The 13,004-nt window shown below is 46.2% G+C and overlaps 1 protein-coding gene across 5 annotated transcripts in view; it reads right to left on the bottom strand.

Moving 5' to 3' along the window:
• Nucleotides 1–13,004, bottom strand: part of SPTBN4 (spectrin beta, non-erythrocytic 4) — a 1,591,326-nt gene that overhangs the window by 63,623 nt on the left and 1,514,699 nt on the right. For all 5 annotated transcript variants that reach the window (XM_069644494.1, XM_069644495.1, XM_069644496.1 and 2 more), the window contains one exon: nucleotides 3,516–3,712. In XM_069644494.1, coding sequence (XP_069500595.1) covers nucleotides 3,516–3,712 — 197 coding nt within the window. The remainder of the gene's footprint in view (nucleotides 1–3,515; nucleotides 3,713–13,004) is intronic.

Raw genomic sequence — 13,004 nt, 5'->3', positions numbered from 1 at the left:
GCATAATCCAGGACCTTTGAGTGAACAATTGTAGAAATAATCATGTTTGTTAGTCAACCGCACAGGAAGCCGGCCACAGAAACACACAGGATGCAAGCAACAGGGGGGCATTGAACGTTTCATAGAAAAGGAAATAGGACGTCCAAAGAATACACAATACAGACCGGTCTGCTTTGTGTCCCCAGATTTTCCCATCATAGATTATGGACGTGTATTATTGCCATTGCAAACTAAACAAAGTGATGTCTATCTGCCGAGCTGCAGCCTGGCCTGTCAAGATCAGAGTGGTTGCCTAAGGTGCTGAGCCAAGCTTCGCGATGAGGGGCACGGGGACCGGCTTAGTGACGAATGGTGCCAGGGCCAGCCTTGGCACAGGGAGTGTCTGGATCAGCGTGGTGGCGTGCAACACCAGGCCCAGTATGGCAGGCAGGGTCCCAAGACAAGCGTCGATGCTTCCCCTCTCAGGTCCATCGCAGCTGTAAGGGGCGCTAGCATCCACGGTTCTGTTGTGTTGTTGACAGCGGTTTTGGTTTCGGGGTGTGGCCTCGGATGGCTGTTGAGCCTGAAAGATGATTCGTATGTTTCCCTTGGAGGTGTGCCACACCGGCTATCGGCTCAAGGCTGCAGCACCACTCCTGCCCGGCCTGTTTGCCCCTGTGTAGAGCTCCAGTCAGGGCACTATTTCCACCACTCCCCCGCCCCCCATGGCTACAACACTTCTTTAAATGAATGCTCCATAAAGTGCGTTGGCTGCATGTGACTGAATAGATAAACCCACAATGAAAAGGAGATGGTACAGGGACTGACTGCTGATGATACTGTCCTCATATGAGGCAAGGCAAGGAACAGTACCATCGATGTAGCATAAGCTTCAAGGACACGAAGCAGGAAGACGGATTATGATGTCAAGGGCAACATTTAAACACCTCAGAGTGACGCACTCCGGCAGATAAAATCGAAGCACACTGCTGTACTTGATCTCCTACAACAGTGTTTGGGGCTCATTACGAGTTGGGCGGTGCAGGAATACTGGCAAACGAATTACCGATACCGCCACTTGGCCAGGCGGTATTACCACTGGAGCCTCTGGCGGTAATACTGCCAGATTACATGTGGTGGTTTGGCAGTGTAAATCCCCATTTTATGGAGTCTATAGGACTCCATTGGGGATTTGTGTCAGTGTTACCTCCTACGGTTTTACTGGATGGTAATACCACCGATTTCTGGCGGTAAACTGGAGGAGTTACCTCCAGCTGCACTAATATCTTTCTCTGACACTATGCACTAAGCCAAGAAAGGCCAGAGACAAGACACCTTTCATGAGCACTGTGGGGTTTACTAGCATAAAGTAGGAAATATTTAGCCATCTCGCCAGACATTGCTCCACTATGGACTTTCAAAAAGGTTGTTATTCTGATCAATGCATTTTTGTAGGTAAAGTGGAGGAGTAACCTGAAGCTGGAGGTAACTCCTCCACTTTACCTAAAAAAAAAAAAATTGGCGGTATTACCATCCGGTAATACTGGCAAACTTGTAGTTTGGCAGTGCGGGAAAAATTGAGGTAAACTGAATTACCTCCACTTTTTTCCTGCACCGCCAAACTCGCAATGAGCCCCAGTGCTCCCTAAAGCAAGGACAGTGTTGAGACTTGCAAATCTGGGCCCAGCACAACCAATCCCACAGGTGCAGTGTAGAGTAGAAGTGGCCCTGGGAGCTTGACAATAAAGTTCTCAGACTTCTAAGAAGCTCTTCGTCAGCATTTCATTATCATCATTGCATACCAAAGAGAACCCCCAACTATGACAATCTCTAAGCATGCAGAGCAGACACAGACCACTCTTCCCTGTGGGAATTGTGCGCTACCACCAAGCTGCTGTTATGAAGACCCGGTTGATCCTGGTAGACAATTCTTTCTTGGTGGCCAATGCGTGCCAGCAGTAGAGCAGGGCATTGCGCGCGCAGGCGATCGAGGAGTTAGCTGCACCTTAAAGAGACCAGAGCAGAGGGAACTCCACTCTCTTACAAGAGCTGCTAAGAGAAGGACGCCGGTGGCAACTGATGTAATAGGATCCTCCAGATTTGAGGGGTCCTGAGCAAGGGGCCCGTGCTTTTCTCTGCGCACACTTCGCATCTTGAGGTAGACGCTGTGAGCAGCACAATCTGCCACGTCAGGATCAGGATAAAGCAGCACATTTGGAAGTTCCAAGATAATGAGAAAAATGTGGAACATACAACTTTGCTTGGGAAATTTACTGGAACGTGAAAAGCATGTGAGCACCTTACTCTCTCAGAGCAGTGGCTGAATATTAACCGAACAGCCATGCCATGGTGTGATTAGTGACATACAGCTTGTGCAGGCTGCTTTTTCTGAAAGACTCTATTGTGGGTGGCGACCAGTGACAGAGGCCCTGCTACTGTCTCAATGGTGACTATGCTGGGGGGTGAACGCAGTCACGTGGACTGCGACTTGGAGGAGGGGGCTGTTGGCCAATTAACTCTGCTTTGGGTTATTACTGGCAAATAAAATGTAAAATTGGCCATGTGTTTATTAACTCTCCTGGGGGTAATAATACATTTCTGGCATCACGTTGGCCGGCTATAACTAACTGGCAGGCACATTCTGCTGGTCTTGATTTCTTAAACATGACCACTTCTGTAGATCATTGGCCATAACAACTTGAAAGAAGAACACAACAGTGCAATCAAACTACCCAAACATTTCTGAAATACCAATTTTAAAAGGGCTGTTAAAAGTCTTCCTGAAACAGTTATAATAGATGATGTCCAGACAAAAGGGCCAACAGCATCGCGGGGGCATTTAAAATAAATAGCTTCAAGACTTAGGGCATTACAGCCCTGGAGAAAGCATGCGGGGGATATTTGCAAAATAGTGCCTGTTTTTCGCCTCCAGCTCGTTACAGGCATGCATGTACTTGAGACAGTTGTATTCCAACACCATAGCACAGTGTAACAAGATGGAATTTCACCTTGAAAATATGCTGAACCCCATCCTATAGGTGGAGGAAAAAGGGGGTGAAAAAGTGTGCATCTCTTATGCCCACCACTCACCACCTTTCACATCAAAAGTATAAATGGGTAAGAACTGACTGGCCCTATTGTGCATTTAAAAAAGTGCAGATTTGTGAAATGAGTCACTTCTGTAACAGTATCCATGTGCACCCTCGTTATCACCCTCGAAAAAAACAAGTGGATTTTTTGGAATGCTCTAAGTGGTATGCTAGGAAAACCACAGCCATACAAGTGTACCAGCAGCAATACTCTAATTGGGCCGTAGTACTCGGGTTAGCACCGGTGGTGGTGCTATTATCCTCCTGAATTTCTGCAAGGAAGCCCCCCGTTTACACATTCCATTTCCCCCCATGACATGTTTGGGGGAACAGGGTATTCTCTGGTGAAAATGACTATTTTGGAAAACTGGGGCACTCCTACTTAAATTGTATACCTCGATGGGTAAGCAGACTTCACTCGTGCATGGCTATACCCTCAATACGTACTGTGGTAAGGCGTCGCAGAGAGCTGAAGCGCTCCTCCCAGGCAGCGGCAGTCTTGCGGAAGGCCTCGTGGCGCCGAATCAGCTGCTCCACCTCATCCACGCTGTTCCCCAGCTCCCGGCTCTTTATGATTGGTTCCTGAGCAGTTAGCCAGGCTTCAGCTACCACAGCTTCCTGGGCAAACTGGTGCACTTCCAGCACTGCAAGATAGGGGGAGTCTGTCAAAAAGTGATCTATTGCTGCGTGAGTCCAAGACATGTTCACTCATTACTCAGAAATGGTAGAAGGTATTCATGTTCAAGACCAGTCAGCACGCTTTATCAGATATGCACACAGGTACATGTTAAGGCTTCTTTAGGGGGGTTTTAGCACCACAGTCAGATTCTCCTTTCGGTCCCCTCCGCCTCTGCATCGCAATGGAGCTAGACTGGCAGTTTGTAGTAGAGCAACTTGAAACCCCTTGGCCCCTCTCTTGCTAATTGCGCACTAAGTGGCCACTGAAAATTGCCTTGCTGTAGAACCAACCCAGGTAAATGCATCACCTCTTTTCTTAAAACATGTCCTTTTTACAAAGGCGATAATAAAGGGATTTATGTGATATTTTAGAAAATGAAAGACCTATTCCCAAAATACCGATTTAGTTTTCCTTTTTTCCTTTCAGCCCATTTCACCGCATATATATATATATATATATATATATATATATATATATATATATATATATATATATATGCGGGGGAGACCCTCTGCAACACCTCGCCTACCCCTCAACAATTATTATTAACTTTACCCCCCTCACCCCAACATATACATGCAGTGAAATGTGACACCCGAAATTTGCCATTTTGGGATTTGGCATTTGTTGCCGCGAAATTATGGGGTGAGGCCGAATAAAGCAGTGAAAGGCAATTCAGTGCTTACGACAATAGAGCTAATTTCCACACCAATTGTGCCTTGCATAGCGAAAATGTTTCTTTAATGAACAAAAAGTCATAATTTTTCAAAGTAAAAAGATATAAGCAAGTACTTGCCTTTGGTAACTGACACAGCACTATTAAACGGGCCATTATTTAGCCAATCTGTCCCGATGAGGGGGGCCCTTACCGGTCAGGTAATGCCCTTGGGCCATAGCTAGGAACCCAAGCGAAGCAAGGGCTTTAACAGAGCCCCGGGAGCATTAAGTAGTCCCTTCTCCCTTTCCATGGTGGACATTCAGTTGAATGGAAAAAAAGTAAACAAAAAAAATGGCCACCATGGATCAAGGAGAAAGTCCCTTCTCCCTTTCCATGGCAGCCAGTCACAGAAGGAACCCTGGAGTCATGGTGGTGAAGCAGAGTCTTCAGAGCCTTCTCTGCAAGGTAAGGCCCGGGCGAGGGCCAATGAGCATGCTTAGAACAAGCGCATTGACCCTCACCGGGTACTACAGTCTATTTGATCACAGCTCACCACACATTCTCTACTTGTTTCTAAAGAAAAATGATAGGTGCTTTGGAGAGTTACTGCAATCTCGTACTCATGTGGTGTTTAATAAACAGCACATCTTATGACAGCTCCAACCCAGAGTCGAATGGAGGAAACAGCCAGACCCTGCATAGTGCCAAACACCTATGATGTGCTGAAAGGGCATGATAAATACTTTTGGTCTGTCCCACTGGGCAGACACATTCATCCATGAAGAGCACATTTTCACACTATGACTAATGGAAGCAAGAGTGAGGGCTCGGCCTAGATGGACATGCAAGTGGCCCTGGGTTACATCATCTGTATCTCAAAATGCTAGACCGTTTACAGTAACAGCCTGTGCACCTATTCCTCGAGATACATTTTGTGAATGGTTATATGTGCGCATGGACACACTTTTATAGATTCCTGGGGGTCACGCCCATCACCACTAACCCTTTTGTAATGAAAGTATCTTTTCACATACTTCATCGCTGGAAATTTGTACACATTCTTCTGCTGTGTCCAGTTTGTCAAAATAATGTTGAGGCTTCTGATCCCTTATAAAGAGCTCAAATCTAGCATCTTAGCTGGGCCTTTCCAGTAAACACCAGTGTTGTCCATAGCACCTACTGTCCATCTGTCAGCCATAGCTGGAAGTCCCTCTGTCCACTCTTCTGACACCCAAACATGTGTCCTTTGTTTGTGAAGACATGAGCATGAACAGACCTCCCAAAGCTTCAGCTTTAGGAGGGGGAGAAGCAACCGCCATTGTATTATGAGCCATTCCAAAGGGGTACATTTAAGACCACCAGAATTCTTCTTTTCTCCTGGGGTTTCCCATCAGGGCATAAAGGGACTTGCCCGAGCCTCCTCCTACTGGGATGGAAATTCCCTGACATTAAAAAGGTAGTCTAGAGCAACAGCACAATGTATGTGATAAGAATTGGAACTGCCTCAACTGCAATGCAGCAGGGTAGGAATTTGAGAACACGTCATTTTAGGGACATCGTTATCAATGACCTTTCAAACTTTAAATCCCGCAAGGAGATCTCAAAGATGATCATCTGTAGCTTACTTGACTACAGAAGGAAACCTGTGGCTATCGAGATGTTTTGAACTATGACTCGCAAGATCCCTCACCATTGACTGCAATGGTTATGCTGGTGGGACTTACTCGCAGAGGCCAAACCCCGGAAAACAAGTTAGCCTACATGTACCTCTCCCTTCTCGCACATGTGTACCCCCCTAATCTATTTCCAGAAAACTGGCACTTTATGAGCTTGAGCAATAGTATTTAAAAAATATTAAACATGTCAGAGAAATTGTTTATTGGCTAAGAAGATATCCCCTGGCGCATAGTCCAAACCCAGGAGTTTTCATTTAGTGGAGTGCTTGCAAAATGGGTTCCTTAGGAGAGGTCACCACCAGCATTAGAGGCTAAGCTAGTAGATTGTGCTTGCAATTCTGCCCACCCCATCTTGAGTCTTGCAAGAGGTTGTAGCGTTGTAAAGTTTGGAGTCTCTGATGATCATATCTGATAGGGCGTCACAGTGCATCAACCATGCAAGCAGACCAATACAAGGTCTTTATAATCATCATGTTTCCTCCTTTGCAACTTCTCATTACAGTACAATAAACAAAGTGAAGCTGTACCCCCAAGAGTCCTTTCGTGCAATTGTCCTAAACACTTAAAGTTTCACGAACATTGTAACAATCGTCAGACTTCATGAACACAAAAGCTTCCCCTGAATTGGAACTTTCTTTGTCTAAGGCGGCTGTTCTCCAGCACATTTTCACAGGTTTCCCATGCATTGTAGACAGGTGGGACGTATGGGAAGTGCCGAGAGAGTGCTGCAAGGAGTTACAGTGAATGTGTTGTTTCCACCTCTTTTGAAAGCCCCCTACTGACGTGCATTCACTAAGAAGCCTGCTGCTACTGCTAGCACCAAGCAGTGGAGGCATGACCATAGTGCTCGACCAAGAATGCCCATGTTGGGTATGGCATCCATCTAAAGTCATTAGCAACTATTGCCGATTTCAAATACTGTATCTTTTTGCTGTAATGACATAGCAAAGGAGTGTGGAAGTCATAACCAGTTGCAACCACGTTACAGCAGACAGATCCAGCATTTTCTCTGCCGGGTTTTCTTGCCTATTTGTGGTGCTGTGGGGTGAGGTGAGCAGGAACCTGGGGCCTCATTGCAAACCTGGTGGTATTTCCTGTGGAAATACCGCTAAGTCATTTATTGTTTCCATCACTGGCAAACACGGTAAATCCACCTGATTATACGTTTATTTTAATTTTATTGTATTGTTATAAGTGAGTACCTTGCTCGAGAGGAGTAGTATTTAGTTCCAGAGGGTGGGTGCGTGACAATAGAAGGATTGTTTGCGGGTCCTGTCTTTGCAGACTACATTCAAGCCTGTTGATTGATATGCTGCGCAAGGAGTGTGTGCCGCCAGATATGTGGAGCTTAGCCGGCATGTACTCTGGTGTGCTACTCGTGACTGATTTTTAGATAATACATGCATTATGGCCTGGAGAGGAAGCCAATGTAGTTTGCGTAGGATGGGGGTGATTCGGTAGAATTTCCATGCATCTGTAATAAGACGTGCTGCAGCGTGGTGGACTGCTTTTAGGGGAGCCAAGTGAGAGGCTGGGAGTCCTCTCAGGAAGGCATTTCCCCCATTGATGCGCAAGACAGCAAGTCAGGAAGTTCTGAGGCGGGACGAAGGGTTTGATTTTGGGATTTGGAGCCAGGCCCTTTTGGCCTTCTTCCCCATGTGTTTCCGGAAGGAGGGGTTGCTGTCAATGGTAAATGTGTTGGAGGAGAGCTCAGGGTTGTGTACCAAGGGGCAGATTCTTTGGTTTTAGCCTTGGTGGATGTTACAGGGGCATGAGTGTCCACCAGATTCATGGCTGTATTGCTGAATAATTCAAGGCTAGGAGGACCGTGGCATTCTCTGTGGTGGGGGAGTCTGTGAAGCTCAGCACCAGTCATAGATCCCTCTACAGTGAGTTGGATTGGTCCAGTACCAAAACATAATCCTGATGTTCCAGAGTCTAGGGGTTTCACAAAAAATGTTACTGGAAAAGTCAGGCATTCAACACCAATATGATGTTACCTTGATTCATACAGTTAAGGAATTCACCAAATGACAGGTGCCATCTTGTAGTCTATGCAAGGGAACATCTCACTGATATCAGTAACAATAGGTTCCGACGGGGTAGTATGTGTTACTAGATTGTGGTTACATCTGTCTCCCAGGACCCATGTATCCCACTGCCTTAGTAGACCCTCCCTCCTTCCGCTAATCAAGTTCTCCCTCACCTTCCCCCAGGCAGTGTTAATATATGTTATTGTAAGACTAAGGGCCTCATTACACGGATGGCGGTAAGGGTTTACCGGTACCGGTATTTTACCGGTACCGGTAAATCCTTACCGCCTTACTAGGAGGTCCCTTTGCGGGTTGGGGAATTTAACGCCTGCTTTTTGCAGGCGTTAAAAGCCAACCCGCAAAGGGACCCAGGGAGCTAATTACGGTACCGCAATTTGCGGTACCGTAATTAGCGCCTTCCCCATTCCCATTATGCCCTATGGGGCAAAAATGGGAATGGGGAAAGGCAATGGTGGAAGGGGGAATTACCGCCCCGCCAACCTTGGAATGGGGCGGTAATTCCCCTTTCTGCCAAGGCAGTGCCGGTATTTTACCGGCATGAACCATGGCGCTAATAGCGCCATGGTTCTCCGCCATCCGTGTAATGAGGCCCTAAACCTCCTAACATGATAAAGCTGACCAACAACCATGGAAAGACCAAATGCTTCCCATGTAGCTGTACCATGACTAGTGTGACAGAGAAGAGGATCAGGAGTATGATGATTACTCTAGTGAACTGAAATGAGCGGTCTAGTCTTTCACTGTATTCGATTGGCCCACAGAAATACAAAAAGGTAGAGGCGAAAACAAGATGGAGAGAGCAGTCCTCGAGCAAGCAAGCTGGGCATACACCGACCTGACGTACCAGGAACTGAAGCAGGAGAGGCTGTGCACAGAGCTGAGAGGGAGCGAGAAAGCAGGCAGAGGAGGAGGAGCTCCTTTGTGCACTGCCCAAATGTACCTATGGGTGTCTTGAAGCATGTGATTCTGCCAGGCAGCAAAGACCTGTCCCGCGAAGGTAGAAGGGACTGGTGGAGTGACCGCAAATGAGAAGCCAAAGGGAAACTGATCGGCGGAGATGCCGCCGACCGAAGCAAGCAACAAACGCTGCCAGAGCACCAGAAGGAAGCCCCGCTCTTACGAAGGTGCGATCCAGAGAGACAGATAAATGGGTAGAACTGAAGGTGCCGAAGTTCTGGGAGGTATTGGGGAGCAACAGGAACAAGAGAGTGAGAGGGTCTGGGGCCCTGAGAGAAGCCGAGACAGTGCAGAAGGGAGAATATGCTTGGCCGGAGAGTAAACCAAGCTATTGAACCCATACAGTGCGTGTCTGGGACCCGCACCCATATGAAGACAAGAGAGTGAGGGGTCTGTGACCCTGAGAGAAGATGAGAGTGCAGAAGGGAGCATATGCTTGGCAGGAGAGTAAACCAAGCTATTGCACCCATACAGTGAATGTCTGGGACCCACAGTCACATAAGAATAAGAGAGAAAGAGGGTCTGGGACCCTGAATAAAACAGATATACTACAGGAAGGAGCACATGCTTGGCAGGAGTGTAAACAAAGTAATTGCAACAGAACATTGGAAGTCTGGGACCTGCACCCATATGTAAGCCAAAGAATGAGAGCGTCTGGGATCCTGAGAGCTACAAAGATAGTCCATGAGAGGACATGCACTTGGCAGGAGGGTGAACCAAGCGTATGTGGTCATCCATCGCGAATCTGGGACTCACACCCAAAAACAGAGTATCAGAGGGTTGAGGACCCTGAAGACAGGAGAGACTGTTTAGATGAAAAACCCATGCTTGGTAGGGAAATACACCAAGTCGGTGTTATAAAAAATGAGGAGTCTGGGACTTGCACCGTTATGAAGATATACAATACAGTGACATTTACCTAAGAAGATACAGGGTCTCTAGGATCGAAAGAAAAGTAAAATAGAACCAGAAGGAATCCAGGGGAAAGCAGCAAACCCCTAAAGCCTGGCACTTTTACCTGGCAAAACATTTCTTTTGTCTTTTGGACCACCCGAGACATTGGAGACTTTCCCGTTGGAAAGATTTATAATGAACACTTTACTTTGGAAGAGAGCAGCCCTACACAGTTGATTTAGGCTACTAGTGTCAGGGACAGAAGTAGGGTTTTGGGACATGACAGTAACAGGCTTTTTGTTTTGACATCCTGATGTAGTACTTAGTTTCCTTTGAGGCAAGGAAACCCCCCCTAGCATTTGGGGATAGAGGTACATTTTCCCTCCCCCATTGTACTGGTTAATACAAGTTTATAGCCAAAAATATGCCACTTTTGTGTCAGAGCCTTCCTTCTGCACCCTTACAGCACTAAACCCAAACCACAACTTGTCCTGTTCTCTCAAGCAGGAACCAATTCCTGACATTGCCATGTCAAAATGGGATTTCTTAATTTCACAGGTTTTTGTGACCAACACCTTAAACACATATGACAAACAATATTCCCTAAAACTGATAATCTAGTTTTTTAGTAGGTAGGTCTCATTCCAGATATAAACGAAATGAATGCACAGACCAATTTCACCCAAAGTTACTTGAAACGTGTAACAAAAAGAAGGAAACACATTTGAGGCATTATTTTTGGCTTCACAGCTTGACCCGCCTCTTCCACAGATTCTTTATCATTGATTCAAGAAGGCTGTTGTTGTTCACAAATGGTTATGGATATACTAAAGGATGCCACATTTGAAGAGACAGCAACATTTACAGACTTGTTTGACACTGCAAAAATGAATTGAGCGCGCCTTCTAAATTGGAAGGGTAACTCATATAAGGAAGGCCTCATCGAGGTAGCATAAGAATCTGTTTGCACTAAAAGAATAAATGTTAATGTTAAAGGATATTTGTACCACACACTATCACCACCGGAGTGGTCCCCAATTGATCTACAAAAACATGAGAAATCAGCACAACGCAAGCAGAAAAACCAGCAACCAAACAACAACTCAGCTCATGGCATATGCTGTACACATGTTTTACTAGATTTAATTTTTTTTACGAGATATCCAACAACGTCCTGTCCTAAAACCCAGTATACTATCTCAGTAGAATGGGCATCCTGTGAGAGTTGAATGTGAAGCATGCGATTCACATGTTTCAATCCCCACAATAGCCGACAGATTTTCATTGTTCGGATGTTGGTACAGTTGGTAGTACTAAGTTGAGCAACAGTAACACACCTTGGTGAAGCTTCAAGTGGCACTCCAGTTTCTGGTGTGTGGTATATGAAAGGTGAGTATTACTAGATAATTTGAGAATAATTGTCTTTCATCTCTTTATCCTGACTGAAAGAATAGGAATACTTTTGTAATGATTCTTATTTGCTTCACTTGCTTTTGCTGATATCATCTCTTTACCGTGACTGAGACGAGCAAGAATACTTTGGTAACGATTCTCCTACACTTCACTTGCTTTTGCTACTATTGTCTCTTTATTGTGACTGAGATGAGTAAGAATGTTTGGATAATGATTCTCTGCTTCCCTGGCGGGTCACCCGCTTTCCCAGTTACCGGTCAACCTCAGGAATAACATCACCGGGGGTTCTTTTCGTTCAGGTTGGGTTCCCCTCTTCACTTGGTAGACTTCTTGTCTTCCTTCGGTTTCTCGTATTTTGCCATTTCATCTAGGATGGCTTTCCGGTACCCAGCGTAGGATGGCGATACACGGCTCCAGCCACATAGTTGGTCTCAGCGTTTTTGCAGGACCGTCGGTCCACCATGCACAGTTCGTGGTCACACCACCACTCACTCCTTCTCCTACGCTCCATTTTCAAGGATGCAACACATCCAGCACTTCTCTATCAGCTCGCCAGCCGGTTTGAAACTCATAGGTTCTCTGGAGTTTCCAATCTCGTAACCCTGTATCTCTCTCTCACTCTCTGCGTTCTGCAACCTCTCGTCCTCTTCCGTTCTCCTCCTCGTCCCAGTTAAATGGTGTTTCTTCAATTTAAAGGGACATCCTCATTTTCAGTTTTACAATACCATCTTCTCATTCCTTCTTCATACGTATCCTGGGAGAATATGTCTGAAGAGAGAATCTTGGAAAAATATTTAGGGAGTTCCTCACGGGAACAGGAGTCCTTGTCCCCACAGGGGGAGTCTCCCAGTGAGGTCCTGCTTGCTTCAACCCCTAGGGAGGGTGTTGTGAAGCTAGCTCACTTCTCTAGCTTCACAAGGTGTGCTCCACCCTGGGGAGAAGGGACGAATTCCTGAGATTCGTCACACCCAACATTATCCAGTGTGAGGCTTCAGTACTGAACATGTGTCTGGACATTCCTGATGTGAGGCAGGCCACATGAGTGTTGTGATTCCTGGGATTGATGGTGAAGAAATCTTAGTAACCACTGAAACAAGGCTTTCCAATTTGTGCAAAACACCTTTCTGTGAATGTCCAATCTACTGCTCTGTCCTTTGGCCAGGTTGGTGCCCTCCCCACATTATTCAGTCCGCATCCTGTGCACACAAGCTGCGGCTGCCTGCTGGTGCACCTCTGGCAAGCGCTTCCTTCCTGGCTTGGACTTGCTTGACTTGGCAATTTTTTTGAAAAAGTTGTTCGAGGCTTAAGCAATGTCACAGCCATTATGAACACACGAGCGAGGTGGCTGGTCCTGTCTGACAGAAAAAGCCTGCTTTACGCAATACATCAGTCTCACTTGCCATGTTCCTACTCGAGCTGTCAGACCTCATATCACATTTGACATGGACTTTTAAGACAAGTCTATTTAAAGAGACTGCCTGCTCGAGGAGAGCTAACTTCATCGACTGAAAAGAACACCATACGTCTTATTTGTCCCAAACACTCAGCTCTTTGCTAGTGCAGCCCTCTAGTAAAAGGCTGATTTGAATACCACAATGGCTATTC

Source organism: Ambystoma mexicanum, chromosome 2p (genome assembly GCF_040938575.1).
Source record: "Ambystoma mexicanum isolate Mex_15411 chromosome 2p, UKY_AmexF1_1, whole genome shotgun sequence".
NCBI lineage: Eukaryota > Metazoa > Chordata > Amphibia > Caudata > Ambystomatidae > Ambystoma > Ambystoma mexicanum.
This window is presented reverse-complemented; position numbering and strand designations above follow the sequence as displayed.